The sequence below is a fragment of the Aplidium turbinatum genome, chromosome 18 (assembly GCF_918807975.1).
Source record: "Aplidium turbinatum chromosome 18, kaAplTurb1.1, whole genome shotgun sequence".
In the NCBI taxonomy this organism is placed as follows: domain Eukaryota; kingdom Metazoa; phylum Chordata; class Ascidiacea; order Aplousobranchia; family Polyclinidae; genus Aplidium; species Aplidium turbinatum.
The window spans coordinates 16,559,221-16,582,950 of record NC_137489.1 but is presented as its reverse complement, the minus strand read 5'-3'; the positions used below and the strand labels follow the sequence as shown (position 1 = coordinate 16,582,950).

Below are 23,730 nucleotides of genomic sequence, written 5' to 3'. Positions count from 1 at the left end.
ATCTCACCATCCGTTTGCAGTTCACACCAGAATTGGATCAATTACCATAATTATCGAATTGAAACTTTTTGTTGCTGTGCATTTGTAGCCTATTTGTAATTTCAAAAATTTTGGTTCAAATTACAATTACATTTGTTAAGTTATATAATACGCATGATATCATTACTTTCGCTGAGCTGCTAAAAGGGGTTCAAAAGGGACATCTTTACTACAGCCTAATCTTTTTATTATGTGCAATTTATTTTAGCTTGATAAAATCAAACTGAAAGGTCTCGATGAACATAAATATTAAAACATTAATTTTTGTAATTGAAACTTGTCATTAGTTTCATTTGAAAGTAATTGTAATTTGAAAATTTCAGATCAATGTAATTGTAATGTTATTAAAAATTTTGTTGGTGTAATAATAATAATGCTTGTTTTTATATAGCGCTGTATCCATCGCATCTGTAATTGCAACGAAATGAACTGAAAACTGTGTAATAGATCCAACTCTGGTGTACCCACACTTTCCAACCGTAATGGATGCGGGAATTTGTAAAATTATTTCATGTCTCGGTTTGTAATTTTAAACAAATTGGTGGTGCAAGTGTAATGTAATTGAAAGCTCTGTAATCGATCCAACTCTGGTTCACACCATTTTTGAAACTATCAAAATAACTATCTTAACAAAACTTCTTAAACTGTGCATTTGGCTATTTATTTGAAACGAAACAAACAAACATTGTGTTGAAATAATTGCCTTGCGAAGTCAAAGATAAGGAATACCGTAATAGCAAATCTAATACAGAAAACAGTAGGGTTATTGTCAAGTGTGGTCTGCTGGTGAAGGGGCTGGTACTTTAAGCGTCTTGGAACCAGACAGGGCGAAGTCAGCCGATCCAATGAGGGGAGGTTGGCGTAAGACCTGCACGGTTTGTATTTTTCCACCTGTCATTATCTGCAGGGTTTGCGGCTTTCCGTGCAAAACCTGAAAATACAAAATAGGTTTGAAAATATCAATTATGGGCTGTTCATGCATCACCGGACCATTTTTGCTCCATCTCCCAATGATGCTCAAGAGCAGTAGTTCTTAAACTGTGGGGGTGAAAATTCTCCAAGGCGGAGGGAGGGGCGCGAACGTGAAACAGTAATGTTACACAAAGTCGGGAACAGAAATGTTACACCTTACCACCGTGTTACGATTATTGACTGGTAGCCTAAGTGGTAACGTGACTTTATTTTGATTTTAGTTCTCAGCGGTTTTTGTTTAGCCCATTGTTCGATCAATGGCTGTTTGTGACGTTGTTTTGAGTGAAAATACATTTTCTGTAGCCTACTTGTAAGTGTGATAACACCATCATTGCATTCAACTACGCCACGAATTAAAGTGATGGCTTCAAAAAAGCAGCTACAATGCAGTTGCTACATCTTTTACGTTTTTCATAACGCATTACTTCATTACTAAATTTTCTTTTTCATAAATTTGTTGATCACATCTCCTCAAATGAGCAAATTTCCTCACAAGTGGATTTGCAGTTCCGCTCGCACTCATCACTGACCACCACTTGGCTACTTACGACAATCGCAAAGCAATGTAGTTTGTTTCAATGAACATCTAATGTTGTTTAGTAGAGCAACAGATAAAAATAGTACGTCAATGTTTTTTTGAAAAGCTATAAATCAGCAATCGGCATGTTGCATTGGTACAGAAATGTTTGGAAATTGCCAAAAAATCACATAACAATGCAATCATTTCAGCATTTTTGGGTATCTTCGGAGCACACTATATTTTTCTTCAAAAAAGAGGACATATGGCAGCACTATGCTTACTTGGATGTTCGGTTGACCTGCTGATTTCGCCACAGGGAGCGCTAGAGATGCAGAGGAATCGTTTAGCTTTTTCTGAACAAGATGAACAATCCTCGATTGTGGCAGTTCTGTGAACAAACAATTGTGAGTTATATTGCGACAGGTGGTTTAAAGTCGCATGCAGAGAATAAACGCGTGACAGTCGGCAAAATGTTGAAGCAATGTGAAATTTCGAAATTAAACAAATTTGTTCGGCGCAAAACACTTGAGTTTTGGTAATGGTAACTTTGGTGAGAAACTATATAACATTCTTGCATCATTGCAATTTTTTCTTTTTCATCCTGTCTAAGTTCATCGATTATTTTTTTCTACCACACTCACCTTGGTTAAATACAACATCTCCATTCTTATTGGCAGTCATGTAAACGGTTTTGTTTGATCTGACAGCTTCACCAAGCGGCGAGATAACTGGGGAACCGAGACCACTAGATGTAGCCGCTAGAGTAGCTGACATAACGCCAACGGGTTTGTTAGTAATCGTTGGTTTAATGTAAGGCGTGGTTGTGAAAGTCTTCGCGTCGTTTCTGGGAGAAATGTTGATTATCCTTGAACTTGATTGGTTTGTCGGTTGGCTCTGCGGTAATTTCTCGTTCCAAGTCGGAGCAGTTTGTTGAACGATTTTGATCGGGCGGCTAGAGACGGCTGACAACTGTTCCGATAGCCGACGAAGGGTCTCAGCGGAAAGCACATGCTGCTTGCCAGCGGTTTGGTTTCCGCGTTGTGCAACGGCAGGATCAACGACCCTGACCAGTTCGGCGATTGGTTTCTGCTGCTCCCCGCTGGCCGGCTTCAGTATCAGCTTCAAGCTAGGCTGATTGTGTTGCTGAGGTGCAGGGGCGACTGGCTTGTTATTGAATGTCACGTGGCCAACTTTGACAGGCTGTTCTTTCTTGGCGCCGGATGCAGGATCCAGCTGGGTGATGAGGACTTCCCTAGAGGAGCACGGAGACGAAGAGTTGCTCATTTTCCTCGTCATTTCAACAAGTTGCTTTTGTGTCAGTTGTATAGTCCTAGCAGGCACAGGCTTTGCCGCTGGAGGGTTGGCTGGGCTGCTCGTGGGTAAACCCTCACCCTGAGGAACAGGCTTCGGAATCTGCATCCGCTTCCTTGCGATCGAATTGCCTTTCATGACTTTACCCGCACCGCGCTCATTGATAACGAGCGACGACGTCATGTCGGGCAGCGATGACGTAGAATCGCTTCTTGTGACGTCGAACGAGTTTTTATCAATGGTCTCCATGTTCTCATCTGTTTCTAAAAAACGAATGTTCACAAAACACGTTAGTAACTAAAACATTAATCAGAGGTTTGATCAAACATTAATCAAGCATTTGATCGCTTTCACCAATTCAGAAAATGAGTGCATGGAGCCTCATGTCTGAAAGTACTAGAGTTTGCGGTGTTCAGTTTGCCAAGAGAAAAAAAACATATTCATTCCATCAACCACGACCTAAATGTTATACGTATGTCTGCTAGCCAAAAACTATGCACAGCATGTGAGCACTTCTAGCACAAGTTTTTGGCTGGAACGCTTCAGACTGCAGCAAGCAATAATCGTCAACTTCAATGTCAAATCAAATCATTTGCAAAACAAATGAAGTCTTGAAAATTCGTTCGGAATTAACGCAACAAATCTGCAACTCACCAGAAAGTAACGTCATTTCAACGTCTTTCACAACTTCCATATTGGCGTCGGTCGAGTTGCTTCTGAAATAGCAATTTGACACCGTAGTAAAATGGTAAAACATATGCACATGAGCAACACTCAAACATTTTACATAAATCTATTCAGCCATCTTCTGACATACAGGTTCAACAAAATGTATTCGGCAACCCTGACACTGCTTGTAAAGCGCTAAGAGTACTGCATATTTGCGCTGAATACAAGAGTGAAAAGAAAAATGAAAGAACCAGCCACCCCCACTAGTATTCGGATGATGATAATGATAGCGCTGTATAAAAACATATCACTATAATGCTAGCAGCATGTCCTAACAGTGCACCAAATGTTTCATATTTTCAAAGTAATTAAAAAAGTCGAACTGAAGGAGGATGATGCAAGGGACAGAGTGAAATGGAGAAAGGGGATTAAAACAATTGCTGCGAGGAAACAATCGGCCACCCCCACTAGTGGGGAACAAACCGACGATGGATTATGATGATGATGATGGACAACCACTACACGACACACAGAATTAACCGCATCTTCATCACCAACCTGACTTCGGTCGCTTTCGGTCTCTGTTTTTTTTTACCGATCGATTTTGTGCCTTTTTCTTTTTTCTTTCGTGGCGCACCGAGGGACTCGGCGTGAATTCTCTCTGAAAGTGCAGGCAGATAATCACCTCATGGTATTGTGTTGGTGACACGAACCAGACAAACACCCCCAATTATAATAAGATCCTAATAACAATCACCAACTGTTAGCAAAGAATACAAATTAACAGTTTCACCAAGTTAATATCATGCAAACGTGTAATGTTGAAACAGTTTGAAATTAAGGTAAATGACCACTCGTTGACACTGATGTTTAAGTATAAATATTAAGCTTCTTTATAAAGTAAAATGGTAAGAGAGAGAAAGCGTGTAAATGTTAACTTCTTTGTTTTATCTACTAGTAACAGCACCAACCAAATTGCTATTCCACTATTTCTGTCTGTTGAGCAAAAAAATGTTCTAACGTCATTTCAACATAAACAAACAGACGCATGCCATTGCAAAAACATCAACTTAAAACGAAAGTTATCCCAGCGTGACGTCAAACTGATGAAGAAAGTTTGAAATTAGAGATATTCAATCAAAGCAACCTACCCAACTGCTCTGGAGTGCGATCCCCGTGCAAATGTACCCAGGAACGAACGGATGGCTCGTATTTGACGCAAGGGTCGCTTTCATAGTGCAGCCTGTCCAAAGCACCACTCACCGCTGCGTTGATCTGGAAAGCAAATCCATTGAATACCAGCACAGCAGGGGTTGGCAGATTGTTTTGGATCGATGGAGATTTCGGCAACGTTTAACAAGATGAAGGATAATTACAGTTAAGCACAACCGATATAAAAAATTTAAAAAATGGGTTGAAATGTCTTATGTGTCAGACGTCCAAGTGCCGGCTTTGAGGCTAAGAAATGGCCGCTATTCACAGCCGCTGTTGTTATGCAGCGCATTGGATAATTTTTTTATTATAATAATCATTTAAAAAAAATTCACAAGGTAGAGTTTTTACTTTTGAGTCGTTTGCATTTTTTTGTTTCAACAAGTTTCTGTGAATTTTTGGTCATCACAAAATTCCATTTTAAACCGAAAACTTCCACAAAAACAACATGTACCTGGTTTTCCGTGATGACAGGGGCAAGATATTGAGATTCTCTGACAAGACTGCAAACCAAATTCCTGGTCCCTCGCCCACCAGGTAACCTAGCAACGGCGTCTCTGGTCAAAGCGAGCAGAGTGACTTCGGGAGGTCTTTCAGGCTTTAGTAAGGAATGCTCCCTCGCAACTTTTCCTTCTTTTGCGGGACCCGTAGAGCCTGGAAAGAAAACAATGTCCATTGCTGTGCCAGAAATATCAGCTACACAATGATAATCTCTGAAACGCAACTTATAGGTTAAGTAATGTTTGCCATCAATACAAATTTGCGTGCATGCTAAGGTGTGCGTCACCGAGGAGACTTGTTTAGCCTCTATCTTCCACAAACCTTTCCAACTGCAGGTCTCAAATGCAATTTTTTGAGGTCATCTGTTACTGTTAATACAGAAATATATCCTATGCACAGCTGCAGTCTCGGTCATCACTAAATTTTGAGTCGTAAAAGTTTAAAAATTTGGTGTTTCGAAAAGTTAAAGTATCTTTAAAGTTAGTTTGATCGTTATGTAACGTGGGCGACAACCAAAATCACAGAAAACTTTGCTTATCGACATGGTTTGAATCCCAAGGGAGTAGCAATTAGTAAGTAAAGTATTACAAATGGGAACAATCAAATCTTGAAATGTATAAGAGAAACGTGACACCAGTTCCCTAAAATTTAATTGTGTTTACGCAAAATTGATTGGATTTTGAGAGGATCCTTATCATCGCACTGAGAAAGCCCCTTCAGAAACTTATCCCGGCAGTGTCGCTACATCAGAAAACTTTAACCACTGATGCAGGCTTAGACTCCGAAATAGACAGATTGACCATCCAAGTGAGGTATCGGGGTAGATTTTACTTTATCTTTTTTTGTAATTCTTTTTCTTCAACAGATTAATCATGTTTAATCAGCTGTGGCCATTCATATGAATTCCCTCTGTCATGCTCTTTTTTTTTTTTTTTTGTAAATCGTGTTGTAGTTTCATTTGCAAGAAGCTTACCTTTGACAGGAGGTACAGGAAAGCGCTTTCCGCCGATGTGGTACACGAAAGCTTGGTGAGCATGCATGAACCGCCGCCGCTCTTGGGCGTGGAATGATTTAACGCTATCTAACGGAGTAGACACTTGTATTTTTTCAACCACCTGGATGTGAAAGCAAAACAAAATTAAATGGAGTAACTTGTTTTCGAATAACAAACACACAAAATGTAACATCACATGATTTGCGATTGTTTGACATGAGCATACCCCGACAGAAAATCGTCTGGAGACGTTAAAACAATGCAAAAATGATGGATTTGATGACTAGGTAGAAATGCAGTCGAACTGATGGCTATTAACTTTGCAACTACCTCAGTTAGCCATTTATTGCACATTTCTTCAAGGAGTTCGCTTTCCTTGACATTTGGCTTGAGCCGGATCCAAGCCCACCCGTTGTCGTCGCCCTCTACGAACTGCACCAATGAGTTGTCGACCACTGGAGAGGAGAAGAAAATGTCGCATTACTTCAGATCTGATGGTATTCGTGTTTCAACAAATAAGATAAAGAGTAACTTTTAAGCTTTTAAATTTTTTGCTTTTGTTTAACACAAACAGGTTTATCACCAACAAGATAGTTAAAAAAGTACAGAAGGTTACATAAAGTTTAGTTTAAACAAGTATTACTCTGAGCTTTGCCCATAAACTCCAAACTGGATTGAACCAGATCGTTCCAGTCAGATCTGTTGTTTGTCCAACTGCAATGGGACGCTTCGGCTGATGTCAACCAATCAGAGACAAGCGACGAGATCTAAACATAACGAAAAAAAGTCGACATGTTAAAATAATGCCTTGCAGACTTTTAATTAAACAAGTCTTTTTACACTGTTGCAAAAAATAACCGATTGGTTAGCTGACAATTCCGTGCGCAATGGAAACGACATTACTTGAGAAGTTGTTGATATTGAATTTTTTGCCATGTTTTCTTCAACAATATAGTTTAAACTTGCAAGAGTAATGTAAATACCATGTGGCAGTGTGGCTCCATGCAAAACGTGGCGCTCAAAGTCGTAACAATGCTGCCACCTTGAAGAACTGAATCTTAGAATATCACGCTATGGAAAATTCAGACTAAGTGGACAGGAAAGTCAGTTTTAGCGTTCACCGCAAGCATCTCATCACGTGTTTAGCGCAAAGACACATGCACGCGGCGGGTGTCGAACCGAGAACCTTTAGAGTATCGAGCAGAGGCTACTGACAAGTAGTTTCATCTGGTAGCAAAGAATTTCATCGAGCTTCCAACTGTGACAAGCAACTCACACATGACGTCGTCTTGCTTGAAGCGAGCATGATGACGTTCTTAATCAGCTGGAAGAAGCAAGATGGCGCAGCGATACCACCGGCTCTGCAGCAACAATGGAATTGTGATGTTTAAAAGCAAATTGGTATCGATACTGGATGCTTGCTATATGCAACCACTCAGTGATAGGTTAAGTCATCTGAAAATCGTAGCACGCACTAAAAAATGACATAAAATGAAATACTTACAACTGCTATTAAAAATACATTTTTTTTAAGACTGTGTCCTTTCCATTAAGACTTTCGAACTGTTGTTTATAACTCGCGATAAAGTGGATATTAGGGTGGATCGATTTAGGTGGGTAAAACACTTTTTTCCTCATTTTGCTTACCTTGGGGTTGGAAAACCTGCCATTGGGTGTATAGAACATTGTGTAAAAAATTCATTTCGATCGAACAAATTTTTGATCCGCCACCAGCCACTTGAAAATTTACTATTTCCTTCTACATTAGGGTGGATCAATTTAGGAGGGTGTAAAACTTTTTTCCTCATTTTACTCAGCTTGGGTGGCCAAAACTTGCCAATGGGTATATAGAACACTGTGCTAAAACTATATTTCGATCGAACAACAAATTTTTGATCTGCAACCAGGCCATTACTCATTGACTAAAACCGCAAAAATACAAAAATACATGCAAATGCATTTGAATTTGACATTAGCATAGAGATTTATTGCAATGCAATGAAAATGATAATATGCATCAAACTTCCTCGCTTTAGATGAAATAGTCACGTTTCGATTCGAACTTGGGCATTTGTTGTCGTGATTCAATGCGTGAGCGTATAAATCCATCTCGCGAATTAACCCCGCACACCGCCGCTGAAGCTTCCGTCACCAACTTGACGCACCTTTTCACCACCTGCGTGTGACACGGAAATCGAGGAAATAAAAGCTCTGGAGTGTCCTTAGCTGCAATCATGTCTCCTACTTCTTGGTCTCTCATATTTCTTGTCACAGGAGGCTCGGTGAGATCGAGAACCTGACAGTCAACCATATCGTAGTATTCGTTGGCGTCAAACTTTATGGGCGGAATGCAGAATCGTCGCATTGTTCTCTGTTTGCGATGTCTTGATCAAGCTTTCTGAATTCACTAAAGTCCAAGCTCACGGATTATCTGCCTCTCATCTGTGATCATGGCCAACGTAATGTTTTCTGAGTGTGCTAAGTATCCATTTCTCTGGAGAACAGTATCGTGTATTTGCATTAGACATGTATTTGCACATCTAGATGGACTAACAGCTAGACCACGTGAATTTTCCTGTCCTCTTGGATAAGCTCTTGCTATGTGTATGGAGCAATGGAGCATCTTCCCAAAAAGTTCGAGAATATTCTTCTTCTTGCGTTTGAGACTGCCGCAGATCACGTTGTTACATCCAGGCACAGCAGCCAATGGATTGTGTGTTCATCGAGCGTTGCGAGGTCCACACTCCATATAAGTGAGGTCCACACTCCAAGGTCCACACTCCATGGGTGAAGCGATTGAGCTTCACCCATTCCTTCCGAGGTAGTTCTGCTCCGGGTGGAGTCTTGGTATTGGGAGGAACTGTGAATTGGGTTGGTCTCGCAACTTCTCTCCATTCACTGTTCCAAATTTCGGTAATGTGGAAGTTGGACTTGCAGATATCTGCAGCATGTCCGGAAAAGGGGCATCGAGATTTCAAGCGCTGAGGCTTTTGAGGGTGCGAATTTAGGACAATCTGGTTGAGGAGGTGGTCATCCCTTGACATAGCTTGTAAAACTAGACTGCGTACGTGATTTTCCCTACGCAGTCTACCTAGGGCGATGCCGGATAGCACAGGCAAAAAGTCGGTGGGAGTTGGAAGCAGGCAACCAGTGATTATTCTCATGGTGGTGTTAAGGGCAGTGTCAATTTTGCTAGTGTGTGCGCTGCGGCACCAAGTGGGGGAAGCATATTCGGAGGTGCTGTGAACAAGTGCAAGAGCACTTGTACGGAGTGCAGATGTACTAGAACCCCAGGATGTTCCAGCTAAGCATCTCAGCAAGTTGTTGCGTGCTGATAGCTTAGCATGTAGGGCTTTAGCATGGTGTTTGTATATTAATTGTCGATCGAGATTCACTCCTAGGAAGGTGGGGCACGGTTGTGTGGGAGTGGGTTTCCGTTGAGACTGACAATGGGCGCGTAGATTCCATGTTGCTAAGGTGAAAAGGTGTGACAGTGATCTTTGCCAGGCTCAGTTTCAGCATCCAAAGCTTCAGGTAGTCTGCGATTTAGGCCATGTCATCTGTAAGTGCTTCCTCTACCACATGCCAGTACTTGTCAGAAAAGAGTAGTGCGAGATCATCAGCATAGCCGTACTGGCGTGACGTAGTCTCTGGCATGTCACTGATGTAGATGTTAAATATAGTGAAAGGGATAACCATGATCCTTGCGGAACACTGTTTCTTAAGCGGCTGGGCCGGCTGCACTGCCCATCACTCGTCTTCGGCAAAAAGGTCCGATTTTCCAGAATGTTGGCGAGAAATCGCACTACCTTTTTGCCTGGGATCATGCGGAGGAGCTTTAGGGTTAGCCCTTGGTGACACGCAGAATCATAGGCAGCAGTGAGGTCTACCAAGATTACTCCTGCTTTGTTGCCCTTTTCGAAACTTTTCTCTATATCCTCCGTCAGCTTGACTGCTTGATGAGTCGTACAGCGTCCGTGCCGAAATCCAACTTGTTCTTTTGGTAGTTGGAGATCGACAACTGGCTCGAGTCTAGTTAGCAGGAGCCGTACCAGGATCTTATATGAGACGCAGAGTAGCGATATTGGACGATAGCTCTTGAATCATCCGCTGGCTTGTTTGGTTTAAGTAGTGCCACTGCAGTTGCTTTTCGACAGATTTTAGGTATGGGCTGGAGGGTCAGGCAAGCAGAATAGAAGCTTTTCAACCATGCCAAACATTTGGGACCACAGTGCCTTAAGAATTCTGGAGGGATATTATCGGGCCCTTGTGCTTTCCCACTTTTAACTTGTTTAATGACAGATGCAAGTTCTTTGGTGCTGAAGGGGGCTGACAAATGGCGGAAAAAAGGGGGCGGAAAAAAGTTTTACACCCCCCTAAATTGATCCATCCTAATGTAGAAGGAAATAGTAAATTTTCAAATGGCTGGTGGCAGATCAAGATGTCGTCAGATTACATTCTAATTTTGCACAACTGTTTTTGGTAGTAATTGGCAAGTTTTCCAACCCCAAGCTAATAAAATTTTTATAAAAAGTGTTTTCACTCCACCCTAGTGGATATGCCCACCCTTGCTCGAGGACAGAGTAAGCAAGGTTTTAGCTTGGTGATATATCCTTGTGTGGACATTGATCAGGTGCAAAAAGTGCAACCTAGCATCTTTTTTTCTTCAAAACCAAACAATTACTTTGGTTTGTGGATCTGTGGGGGGTTGCTTGAAATGCAAGGTCGTTTTTTGGCTTGAACTGAACTTTTCAGCTTCTTTTGCTTCGAAAACTTCGATGGGTCGTCGCGTTTCCGTTTTGTTGGAATCCCTGAAAAAAAAGCATTGTGTTCATCATGATACAGCCGCATGGAGTGTCGAACCCAGATGTTCTCACCAGAAGTTGAAAGCATCACCAACGATTCAACAGGTACACTGTGTCTACTCAATATTACCAAATAGTTAACAAGCCATGTAATGACAATTAAAAAAAACAAAACGAAAAAGCTATTTCCGAACAGGATTGTTGTGTATTTGTTGCCAAAGTCATCAAAAATTATATTGTGAATCTAGCTTCAAATTCACACTTGGCCGCTGTTTTCCAAGCTTTGGGAGAAGTGGGGGACAATGTTTTCATCTTGCATGAACTCAAAAAGTGAACAACTGTGAATTATCAGGAGAAACTTTCTCGCAAAATTTTAGTTGAACGCCAATGCTACAAACAAGGCAGAAAATACCTGTTAGCCTTTTAGACGAACCAAAAGTTCTCGTGAAGACGTCGGCAAGCTTGATGGAGCTGACTTGCATGTCCGGAGTGTTCTAGAACAAGATTTGCAAATGTTCGAATAAAATAAGCGTGGAGAAAACTAAGCTACTTCTTTCCTTTTAAGTTAAAAACCACGTGGTTTTTCGTATTCAGTTTAATGGCTTAAGATATTGTCAATAAGCAACATGCCTGGTCGCCGCAATTTACTATTGGTGAATATATGCAGTGTAAACATTTCTCAACCTACATACATTTTGATTTCATTTCTTCACTGGGTCCATAAAGAAAAACAGAAAACCTTTTGTTTATGCTTCAACAGCAGCAACCTACCACTTTAGCTTCTCTTCTTCTCTTATGCTGGACTAGCATCTGTCTCAGCTGACTTGGATTGATGTTATGTTGCCCACTTGCTTGGCTGCTTGTTGAACGACAGAACATTTCTTCCGATTCGGAGTCTGATGATATTAAGCATTCTTCCAAGCATCCGAGAGTGCTCTTAACCTCTTCTTTCACTTCTTGCATGATCCTGCCATAAAAAAACAGAGTCGGTTGTTGTTGGTTGTAAATAAACCAAGTCATCTTGATACCTGGTTAATTTAAAAAACATTTCTAAAACCAATCCAAGCAAACTCTCACATTGGGCAACTACGCTACACTACATGGGTAAAGCTGAAGAGTTACATGGGCAGTTGTGAATGCAATTTCATGTAAAATTAACTGCACCATTAAATAATGTAGGCCTCTAAGCTTCTTTATTTTTTCGGAGTCCAAGCATGGCCTACCGGAGCTTCTTCCCGACGGCCAAATTCTGGTGGCCCGACAGCCAAAATAAAAAAGGTTAAGTATTTGCGTTTTTAAAAATCTGTTTCGTGTTTTTTGCGTTTACTCAGGTAAGAATAACGTAAACAAGGCCCTGAAACATATTTGCAGTTGTAAAATACACTGCTTCTTAATTAAGTGTAAAGTCAGACCTCGAATTTTTATAGGCCGACGCTCAGACTTATTGCGAAACGTTTACTAAACTATTTGTGGAAAAAAGTTGCAAATGCGAGTGAAGAGACAAAAATTTCACGCACAAACGCGAGTGGAAAAAAAGTTTGAAATACGAACGCGAGTGGAGAAATGTTGGCTTGCGGAAATCGGCGACCAAACATGGCCTACCGGCGCGGTAGTTTCGGAGACCATTTAACGACTTCTAGGCGGCCTAAGCCGCAGGGAGCTTAGAGGCATGTAATGTTCATTTGCTTAGCTATAAATATAACATGACTCACATTGATTGGGTCTCAGCGTGTCATTGTAGCTGTAGCAACCAATACACTAAGTTTATGGTTTTCGTATTTGTAAAAAAACAACATGATAGCCTACTAGCCTTACCTAGAATACATTTTTTCTGATGATTTCCGTAATTTAATTTCCGTTTCTTTGTCATAGTTTTCTTCTGTTTGCATGTTCCTCTTGGAGAGCTTCAGAAGCTGTGGAAAGGTGGCAGCGGCAAGATGGCACTGCACAAGATCCACAAACATGTTAATACTAGGGTTGTAAAGGGGTGGAAAGTTTCCGGGAATTTTGGAAACTTTCCTGGAAACTTTCCGGGAATTTTGAAGGACCCGGAAATATTGGGAATATTGGGGAATTTTCATTTGGCATTTATTATGTTTAAAAAATTTGTTAAATATTTCATCAATTAGAAAAAAATATCAAAAACCTATCTTAAGCATTTTTTATTTTCTTTAATTATTCTAAACACTAATTTGGTGTTAATTAAGAATGAGGCTTATTATGCATACTTTTTCAATATTTAAAAAAATACTGATCATATTTGGGAACACTCACACCAAGGTCCGCAATACGCTCGCAAATGAAAGGGTGGAAAAATTAGTATCAGTCAGGTCAAACTTGGCATTGTTTGAGCCCTGTGAAGACAAGTCAACTCAAATTGAAGTTGACTCTGAAGTCGGTGACGCTGCCAGAACAGTCATTAGTACGGTACATCATCTGAAGAAGCCGAGCAGGAGGAGATGCTAACCGGCAGCAACTAGAACAACGACTTTGTAACTGACTCAGTATTGTTTTTCTTTGTAAAAAACAGATTGGTGATAATTCATTTTTGGAGTTATTAAACTAAACCATGTGTTTGTATGTTCTTAAGTATTTTAGTTATACATTGTACTTTTATTCTAAACAGTATAAAGCCATTATTTTCCTGTTTCAACATTAAATTGAGATTGTTTTGAATGTTTCCGAAAATTCCCCAAAATTCCCGAAAATTCCCCAAAATTCCCGAAAATTCCCGTTAATTCCCAAAATTTCCATGGAAAGTTTCGGCTCTGAAAATTCCCGGAAATTTTGCAACCCTAGTTAATACACCAAAATAATTGTCATCATTATGTTTGCAACTTTTGGCTGACAAGACGATTCAATCATATCTGACAACACATATTCAATTCAAATAATATTCAATAAGAATGTTAAACATTTGATGCATATTGACAGGTAACTGAGAGGTGCTATACAAAAGCTGCACAGATAATTAGACCAGGCCAGAAAAATGGACACATATTTCAATACTTGTAGTGCAGTTGCCAGACTACTAGTGAGTGCTCACAGCTTTAGCTTCAAAGCCAGAAACAAATTCATTTTTCAAAATTTATAATAAAATTCATAGTTGTTGAATGTTGATGCATAATCTTTTTGAACATACAGCAATAGACTTGGAAGTGTATTTCTTCATGAATTGTTAATAAACTCACAAATTTACAAGCTTCATTACGGTAAGTCCCATACTTGAATCTTAGCACCGGGGGATGAGAAGAAAAGGTTCTCATTATATTAAGCCATCGGCACTAATGAAAGTAGGGTGGCCAGTTCCTTTCTCTCGGCCGCCTTTACTTCAGAAACTACGCCCACCCAATTTATTACACCTTGGGTAGAGGTGAGAGGTGTTTTCAACAACCAGCATAAGCCGGGAGTGGAATCAGGATTGCATGATTGGAAAGCGAGCGCCTTACCCGCTGTGTCATCTCACCGCCCATATTACAAGCTTAATTAACTCGATAAAAAATATAATAATTCTACAGCTGTTTATAAATCTGTAGTTTGCAAACCCCTGGGGATTCTTGAGCAACCTCAACCACTTGAAAAGCTGAACGACTTTAATTTATCCGTCCTATGAGAAAACATCAATGTTTTGCATTAAAATCTAAAGTTGGTGGGTTCATCAAACAATTAAACATCTGACAACAAAAGGTTTAAAGTGATTTAGGTAAAAGGTTTTCATTTACTAAAATTTTTTTGGCTTAACAATGATGTGGAATCGAACGTTATTAAACTTCTGGTTATCAACCATTCGTCAAATGTATTAAAACAGTTTCAGAGCATGGTAATATTTTCCTCCAGAATTGGACATTATCAAATTAGATTGGACCCAAAACCTATTAGCAATGCAAAAACAAAGTAGGCCTGCCAAGCACCTCTCTTTTAAATCTCAAAAAGAATATGCTCATCTATCTTTTGACTCCTAAGTTGCGGCTTGAATATTCTAAATATTTTTTTTACTTGTTTTGTAAAATCTAGTGAGGATATGACTATGAGAGTTCACAAACTAAAAATTCTTGGCAACCTTTATTACAACATGCATCAAACTGTAGAAAGTTTACTCACTTGTCTTGCGACCATGATTTCTTTGAGGAGCTCATGGTGGTAATGACTTCGGTAGTATTTATTTCTTGCTTTTAATGCTTTCATCTGATATCTTCGAATTTCATATGATGAAGGTGAAAAATAACCCTTTTCTATGTTTGAAATAAAATCATCCACTGGATTTCCAGATTGCTTGGGTAAGATTTCTTTTTTAAACGATGACAAATCATCACCAGAGAATATTCGACTGCAAGGAAATATAAATTGATTGATTTTATGTTGCAAATGAAAGTTGGTAAAATGTATTTCATGAACATCAATACAATATCAAATCAATATTATATGATAACTTAAAAATGGCTCAGTTAACTCTCAAACTTGTTTAGTTCCAATCCAGTTCAGCACCAATAAAGCTAAAGACATAATGCACTAAAGCAGGTCTCTAAGCTCCTTTATTTTTCCGAGGACAAACTAAAGCATGGCCATTGGCCAACCAGAGCTTATTCTCGCTGGCCAAAATAAAAAGTCCATTAAAAGTTTGTGCATATAAAAATCGTTAATTGATGCTTTTGCGCTCACTCAGATGCGAACAACGCAAACAAGGCCCTTAAATATATTTGCAGATTGCAGTTGTACTTAAATGCACTGCTTCCCAAGTAGGTTAGTCTTAGAGTTTTTATAGAATGACACCCAGACTTTTATCAGCAACATTTTTCAATGACATGCGAGAGACTTTGTTTTGTTTGTGAAAAAAGGCAAATGTGAATGAAGAAAAAAGTTTGAAGTATGATGGCGAGTGGAAAAACAAAACTTTCATATGCCAACTAAACATGGCCTACTGGCATGGTAGTTTCTGAGGCCATTTGATGATTTCACGGCAGCCATGACCGCCAGGAGCTTCGATGCCTGTAACGTGTATTTTCTCCAATTAACCTTGCCAAACAAAATGCTCATTCTACCTTACTAGCAATTATTATTTCTTTTACAAACTGTATTCAAATTTTACTCATATAGATAGTAATGGTGAGTGTAGTATTACAGAAAATATAAAGAAGCCATTATTGCACAATGCACATATTAAAAAATTGACATGTTGCAAAATAGCCAAATGTAAAACATCTTTATAATTACATCAAATATAGTTATTACTCTCTAAAACCTCTACAGCCTGTTTCAATCTAAACGGGGTATCATCAGAAGGTCCTTATTCTATGTTTTTATAATATTAGCCAGCCATTTTGTAACATTAAAATACAAAAATATAATTTAAACTTAGCATTTTCATTACCGTACGCCGTACAACATATACCTAACAGTTTCATTTCTCTCTTCAACAGCAAGCGACTGTGGAAGAAAATCCAATAAATGAGTTCTTTGTTGTTCACTGAGGTCTTCCCACGTTGATGTTGAAAGCACATTTTTCAAGATGGAAGGCTAACAAATATACAATTATACATATAAATCAAATATAGTTATTACTATCTGAAGCCTTTACAAATTGTTTCACCTAACGGATCATCAGAAGGTCTGCAAAAACATGCAAAAAAGTAAAGAATCGATAATTCCTGAAAAGATATTAAATAATTACAACTGTAATTTAATCTGCAAAAAAAACCTTTTAAACCTGTACTTCCTGAAAAGATATTAAATATTATAACCGTAATCCAATCTGCAGTAAAAAAACCTCAGAATTACTAAGGGCTACCTTCATCCATTACTACAAAGTTTCAATGGATTTGTCCATCTGAAAACCAAGCAACATGATGGCAACCTCTATGACATCACAAAAAAGCAAATGCAGTTTGATGATCAATGCAACCCGTAGTAATCTGAAAAAAATAAATGGAAATTGTTTGTTTAAAAACCTGTAAAAACTAAATGAGATTTATAACCTGTAAGAATCAAATGAAATTTAATTTTTTCAAAACTATAACCTGTGAAAATCACAAGGAACTGTGATGATGCAACCTGTAGCAACCTGAATAAATGAAATAAAATCTGTTTATAAACCTGTGAAAATTAAATGAGATTTATAACCTGTAAAAATCAAATGAAATTTTTTTTAAAAATAACCTGTGAAAATCAAAAGGAATTTATTTTATTTTGAAGTACTTGAGTTTAAATTTGTTTCTATGACGACATTTACCCACCAGTTCGGAACGCTTGTTCAAAAGGTGGCCACTATCAGCCTTCAGAATGGCCAGCTTTTCAGCCAAACATAGGCCACAATTATTACGACCACCTCCACTGTAAGGTCGAGCATAGCTGTGGATGGACCAAGATATTTTAGGATCAACACCCTTGTCCTTAAGGTCCCAAACTGCCTTAGATAGTTCGGTGCTGTTTCGTTTAGAACTATCATTAAAGGTACATTTATGGTTGGAAAAACGTTTTTTAAAAGTAGTTTCACAACAACCAATGTAATTAAGGACCTTCGGGCCGTTATCAATGGTAGCTTTGTAAACAACGGCCTTCTGCAAGCATTGCCCATTCAAAGGACAATCTGGCTTCACCCTGCAATTGCAACCAGGCTGCGATGGTTCATTATCAGTCTGCAATATTGCTTTATTGTGGGAGGATATGATGCTTGCAACATTCGGAGTACAACTGTAGCTCAGCTTAATAGTGTTACGGTTGAATATTTTATGCAATCTATGATGGGGCGGAAAGTGTATGGAAACAAGTTTGAAAAATTCCTTACCAATATTGCTATCAACCTGCAAGCTAAAAGGAGGGTTAAACCATAAAATTTTTCGACTCCTTTTCCTAGATGTTCGTAAGTTATTAGCAGGGTTGTAGCAAACTCTCTCCGCAAAACCACTTTTCAATAGGGCATCATTATAAACAGATGCGGTCTTATCAAATTCATATTGGCCAAATGATGTGGCGGACAATCGCTTAGCAATCATAGTCGGGATTTGTTTCTTAATGTTGGGTGGGTGATTGGACTGGGCATCTTTGGATACTGGTCTAATTGAAACTGATTTTCTTGACGTCACTTTGAATTTGCTATCTGGTAAATTCTGGCCTTATCGAAAACCCAATAATGATCCCATTTACATCCATGCCCAGTCCAATCACCCACCCAACATTAAGAAACAAATCCCGACTATGATTGCTAAGCGATTGTCCGCCACATCATTTGGCCAATATGAATTTGATAAGACCGCATCTGTTTATAATGATGCCCTATTGAAAAGTGGTTTTGCGGAGAGAGTTTGCTACAACCCTGCTAATAACTTACGAACATCTAGGAAAAGGAGTCGAAAAATTTTATGGTTTAACCCTCCTTTTAGCTTGCAGGTTGATAGCAATATTGGTAAGGAATTTTTCAAACTTGTTTCCATACACTTTCCGCCCCATCATAGATTGCATAAAATATTCAACCGTAACACTATTAAGCTGAGCTACAGTTGTACTCCGAATGTTGCAAGCATCATATCCTCCAACAATAAAGCAATATTGCAGACTGATAATGAACCATCGCAGCCTGGTTGCAATTGCAGGGTGAAGCCAGATTGTCCTTTGAATGGGCAATGCTTGCAGAAGGCCGTTGTTTACAAAGCTACCATTGATAACGGCCCGAAGGTCCTTAATTACATTGGTTGTTGTGAAACTACTTTTAAAAAACGTTTTTCCAACCATAAATGTACCTTTAATGATAGTTCTAAACGAAACAGCACCGAACTATCTAAGGCAGTTTGGGACCTTAAGGACAAGGGTGTTGATCCTAAAATATCTTGGTCCATCCACAGCTATGCTCGACCTTACAGTGGAGGTGGTCGTAATAATTGTGGCCTATGTTTGGCTGAAAAGCTGGCCATTCTGAAGGCTGATAGTGGCCACCTTTTGAACAAGCGTTCCGAACTGGTGGGTAAATGTCGTCATAGAAACAAATTTAAACTCAAGTACTTCAAAATAAAATAAATTCCTTTTGATTTTCACAGGTTATTTTTAAAAAAAATTTCATTTGATTTTTACAGGTTATAAATCTCATTTAATTTTCACAGGTTTATAAACAGATTTTATTTCATTTATTCAGGTTGCTACAGGTTGCATCATCACAGTTCCTTGTGATTTTCACAGGTTATAGTTTTGAAAAAATTAAATTTCATTTGATTCTTACAGGTTATAAATCTCATTTAGTTTTTACAGGTTTTTAAACAAACAATTTCCATTTATTTTTTTCAGATTACTACGGGTTGCATTGATCATCAAACTGCATTTGCTTTTTTGTGATGTCATAGAGGTTGCCATCATGTTGCTTGGTTTTCAGATGGACAAATCCATTGAAACTTTGTAGTAATGGATGAAGGTAGCCCTTAGTAATTCTGAGGTTTTTTTACTGCAGATTGGATTACGGTTATAATATTTAATATCTTTTCAGGAAGTACAGGTTTAAAAGGTTTTTTTTGCAGATTAAATTACAGTTGTAATTATTTAATATCTTTTCAGGAATTATCGATTCTTTACTTTTTTGCATGTTTTTGCAGACCTTCTGATGATCCGTTAGGTGAAACAATTTGTAAAGGCTTCAGATAGTAATAACTATATTTGATTTAATTTGCTCTGCTTTGCTTTTTTGCTTAGCATTGAGCACTTTTTTGTAGTATTGATAGTTTTCATTGTTTCAATTATACATATATATATAATATATATCATTTAGAAATTTCAAGTTAAACATTATGTTTTAAGCATAATGTTTTAAGCAACAACTGATTAAATTACAATGCTGTAACATGGTGCAGAGAATAATCCCTAAAATAGACAGTACCGTATGTTACATCGCAGTGGCTGTTATCATACATATACTGTGAATATAACCTCTAAGGCTGTATGCACATTGCACATGCACGGCGTGCACTCGAGCATGACACATTCTTTTCTTTCATCTCTTTTAAAACAGAGAACGAGAGAAGAACAATTATGAAAACGTGCGTATATAACCTCTAAATTCCAAAGTTCTTTGCAACTGAATCAGTGGCTCGTGCGCTGTTTTTTGGTTGAGATTCCAAAAGATATCAGTTCAGCAAGGCACGGAAGGGCTTTTTTTACAACTAAACTCTAATTCAAAGCGACTCAATCGTTACCGCTTTTTAGTGGCTAATTATGAATTTGAGTACAGCCCAATTTTTTATGTCTTTTGTTTAAATGTGAAATTTAAAGTTAAAGTTTTTTTTAATTTGCTAGAATTTGAGAATTTCTGTGGGTTAGTTTTCGTTTGTCATAAGGGGATATGACCACGTTTGCCGAACAAACTTGCACTGGATCTTTGTTTCGATGCACTACGTTTGGTGGCTGTAAAAAATATCAATACTAGTTTAAAAATAGTTTCCTAAACGTATAATTTGAGAATTTCAGTTTTGCAAATTGTTTTATTTTATTGCTGCCGCCTTCATACGTTTATTATGCATGCGTGACTTGACGGCTTGATATAAAATAGAGCTGACGTACACAACATGCTTTTAGCACATATTGAGGTCAAATGCCATGCACGACTGAACATGTGCAATTGTGCATATCGCCTCAGAGGCTATATTCACATATGGTCAATAGAGTGCAACCTAATTCGTACCCTCATTTCATACGATGAAAAAAATTAAAAAAAGCCAAAATAGCACACGGATCGGAGTTTTCGCTTAACCCTAACCCGAACGCACACGAATTGGAGTTTCCGCAATTCTTAACCCTAACTTTAAAATGTTTACGGAAACTCTGATTAGCGACTGCGACTTTGCTGCGACCAGCAACTTCAGCTTTGTGTTAGTTTTTGCTCGATCTTTTTAGGGTACGAAATGAGGGTATGAATTGTTCAGGATACAAATTAGGTTGCACCCTGGTCAATATAGCCTCTGCCATGTTAAATACAACACCAAAGGGTCAACTGTCATTTGTGAATGACATTTGCAAAAGCGAAGAGAAATCAAAGAATTTCACAATAGCAAATTGTTCTACAGTTTTACGTCTTTACTCACAAACACAAGAAGTGAGCCATATAAGCTGATGCAGCAGAAAATGACATCAAACAACAGAGGCAACAAAAACAGCTTTTCCTCATTGTTAAGGAAAAGGCAAAGAAATAAATTCATGTTTGAGTAACTTACGATGACTGTTTATAGGTTATACATATGGTAAAATGGTACTATGTATATAGGCTACGATAAGAATAGCCACGCGTTGATATGAACAACATAATCTTGAGATTCAATGCAAAAGCAATTTAAAATTTCCTACTTGGATAGAGACACAGATACAAATCAACCACATAATCTACTAACCAGTCCTCAGCCAGAAAATTATCAGAATAGAATAGACGGCGCTTGTAGGTTTTAGGCGCCGATGCCCGACAACGTCTCTCCTGTATATTTCTAGATCATAAACTCACTGGTGGCTTAAAACCTTCAAGCTTTCAACAGCTCATTAGTATAGGCCAGCGGTTCTTAACAGGTGCAACCTAATTCGTACCATAAACAATTCGTACCGTCAGTTCGTACCTTGAAAAGATCAAGAGAAAAAATTAAAAAAAGCCGAAGTCGCTGATCGCAGTTTCCGCAAACATTTTAAAAGGGTTAGAATTAGGGTATCAGAGTATCGGTTAGCGGTATCCGCAAACAAACAAACTGAAAAGATCGAGAGAAAAAAAATAGAACATTGCTAATCGCAGTTTCCGTTTTTCCGCAGTTTCCACAAACATTTTAAAATTTCCGGTAATGATCCTAAGAGTTTGCAGAAGTCGCTGATTCGCAGCTTGCGCAAACATTTTAAAAGGGTTAGGGTTAGGGTGTTTCCGCAAACAAACAAACAAACTGAAAAGATCTAGAGAAAAAAATAGAACAAAGCCGAAGTCGCTGATCGCAGTTTCCGTTTTTCCGCAATTTCCGCAAACATTTTAAAATTTCTGGTAATGATCCTAGTCGCTGGTAATGATCCTAGTCGCTGATCGCAGTTTCGGCAAACATTTTAAAAGGGTTAGGGTGGATTGGAGTTTCCACAAACATTTTAAAATTTCTGGTAATGATCCTAAGAGTTTTTGTTTGTTTGCGAAAAATTTTTAAAAAATATTTGCGGAAACTGCGATCAGCAACTTCCGCTTTTTTTTTAATTTTTTCTCTCGATCTTTTCAAGGTACGAACTGACGGTACAAATTGTTCATGGTACGAATTAGGTTGCATCCGTTCTTAACCAGGGTTCGATTGAACCCCTGGTGTTCGACGAAGCTGTTTCAGGGGTTCGACGCGAACGTCCTCTGAAACATTAACACACGGCCTACTGAATGGTATATCAGCAAAAATTTTGGAAAATATTGTCAAGCCGAAACTTGATTGCGGCTTACATGATGGTAAATAAACATCTCTGTGTTTGACGCGTGCTGTAATGATGCCACCTGCATGTAACACAGATTGAAAAAAAAAAGTAACATTGTAAAAACAATCGACAAGAAAAACTTCATTTTCTCAAAACATGAATTTCCTTACGTTTGCATTTTGCATGGAATGGCAGAAGCAGGGCTTTTACTTTTGAGGAAATTTCCTCAGTTTAAGGAAATTTACTTGGCATGTGTAACAAGTACCGGTAAGCAAATTCAGTTAAGCAAGCGATGACAAGCAAGTCCCATGCTAGGTAAAAATCCTTAGTTTAAGGAAATTCATGTAGTTCTATTTTCAATTTTTTTTAACAAAGCAGATAGGTAGCCTAAAAACCGTCCATACTTGGATGACATTATCGAGCTTCAAGAAAGTGAAATGCTAAAAAGAAACTTCAACACAACAAATCTTCAAACGTTTTGGTGCCAACAAATGGAAAGTTATCTTCTTATTACAAAAGTTGCCCTTGAAGTTCTCATGCCATTCGTAACCACTTATTTATGCAAGCATGCGTTTTCTATTCTGGTGGTTGTTAAAGCAAAAAAACAAAACCGGCTTGCATGCGAAAATGACATGAGAATCCTGTTTCTGAGACAAAGCCTCGAATCTCACTATTGGTCACAGAAAACTACAAAAGTCTCATTGATACAATAATATTTTTATATTAAATGTGGTAGATTTTTGTTTTTATAATTCAGCGAAAATCTGAGGTTCAACAAAAGCTTGCAGATTAGCGTAAGGGTTCGGCAGGTTAGTAAAGGTTAAGAACCACTGGTATAGGCAATGGGTAATTTTGTGCGCTTAAAATTTAAAAAAGATTTGAGCAACTTACCTCATTGATAATATCTGGCAGTAATGACACAACTTCTCCATCAATGATTAGCTTTGAATTCATGCTTGTTTTTAAGCAGGCCACATGGCTTACTCTTCGTATTTCTTCAGTAAATTGAATTAACTCTGTCCGCTAGTGACACTGTCGGTGCAGTTACAGCTTCAAAGACATAGCAAGCTGACAATAAGAACACAAGCCTACTACGATATTTTCTTGTCAAATCATTTGATTTTTATATTTTGGTCATGGATTTAAGAAAACGTATCCTTTTCCACCTTGAAGTATTTTGATGGCAAATAAAACAACTTCACAGATAGCACTGCTTCTGGGTTCACAAGCAGCTTTTCCAAAATGGCTACCTTCACATTCAATCGCTAACATTTTATTGAAAAAAGCAACTATCAATCGATCAGCTGCAGCATGATCTTAGG

At 38.4% G+C, this 23,730-nt stretch overlaps 1 protein-coding gene across 2 annotated transcripts; it reads right to left on the bottom strand.

Annotated features, from left to right (window-relative positions):
* Nucleotides 1–681: 681 nt before the first annotated feature.
* On the bottom strand, nucleotides 682–23,703 carry LOC145787771 (nuclear factor related to kappa-B-binding protein-like). Of its 2 annotated transcripts, none has more exons than XM_082599593.1 (18): nucleotides 23,300–23,703; nucleotides 16,392–16,537; nucleotides 15,125–15,350; nucleotides 12,839–12,966; nucleotides 11,795–11,990; nucleotides 11,436–11,517; nucleotides 10,903–11,029; nucleotides 7,495–7,579; nucleotides 6,862–6,985; nucleotides 6,549–6,673; nucleotides 6,198–6,339; nucleotides 5,178–5,377; nucleotides 4,663–4,786; nucleotides 4,070–4,172; nucleotides 3,497–3,558; nucleotides 2,173–3,105; nucleotides 1,813–1,919; nucleotides 682–970 (listed from the first exon to the last, which is right to left on the bottom strand). In XM_082599593.1, exons 1-18 carry the CDS (start codon nucleotides 23,360–23,362, stop codon nucleotides 809–811), a joined length of 3,135 nt encoding a protein of 1,044 aa, XP_082455719.1. In that variant the 5' UTR covers nucleotides 23,363–23,703; the 3' UTR covers nucleotides 682–808. The 2 variants fall into 2 exon arrangements, with proteins under 2 accessions (XP_082455719.1, XP_082455720.1); XM_082599594.1 differs by having other exon boundaries at nucleotides 16,413–16,537; nucleotides 23,300–23,702.
* Between the last annotated feature and the right edge of the window lie 27 nt (nucleotides 23,704–23,730).

Coding starts and splice junctions, on each gene's coding strand:
- LOC145787771 (XM_082599593.1), bottom strand. CDS start 23,362: ATGAATTCAAAGCTAATCATTGATGGAGAAGTTGTGTCATTACTGCCA. Junction 11,518..11,794: donor GAAGAAGAGAAGCTAAAGTG/GTAGGTTGCTGC, acceptor ATCTTGTTCTAG/AACACTCCGGACATGCAAGT. Junction 971..1,812: donor CAGGTCAACCGAACATCCAA/GTAAGCATAGTG, acceptor TTGTATTTTCAG/GTTTTGCACGGAAAGCCGCA.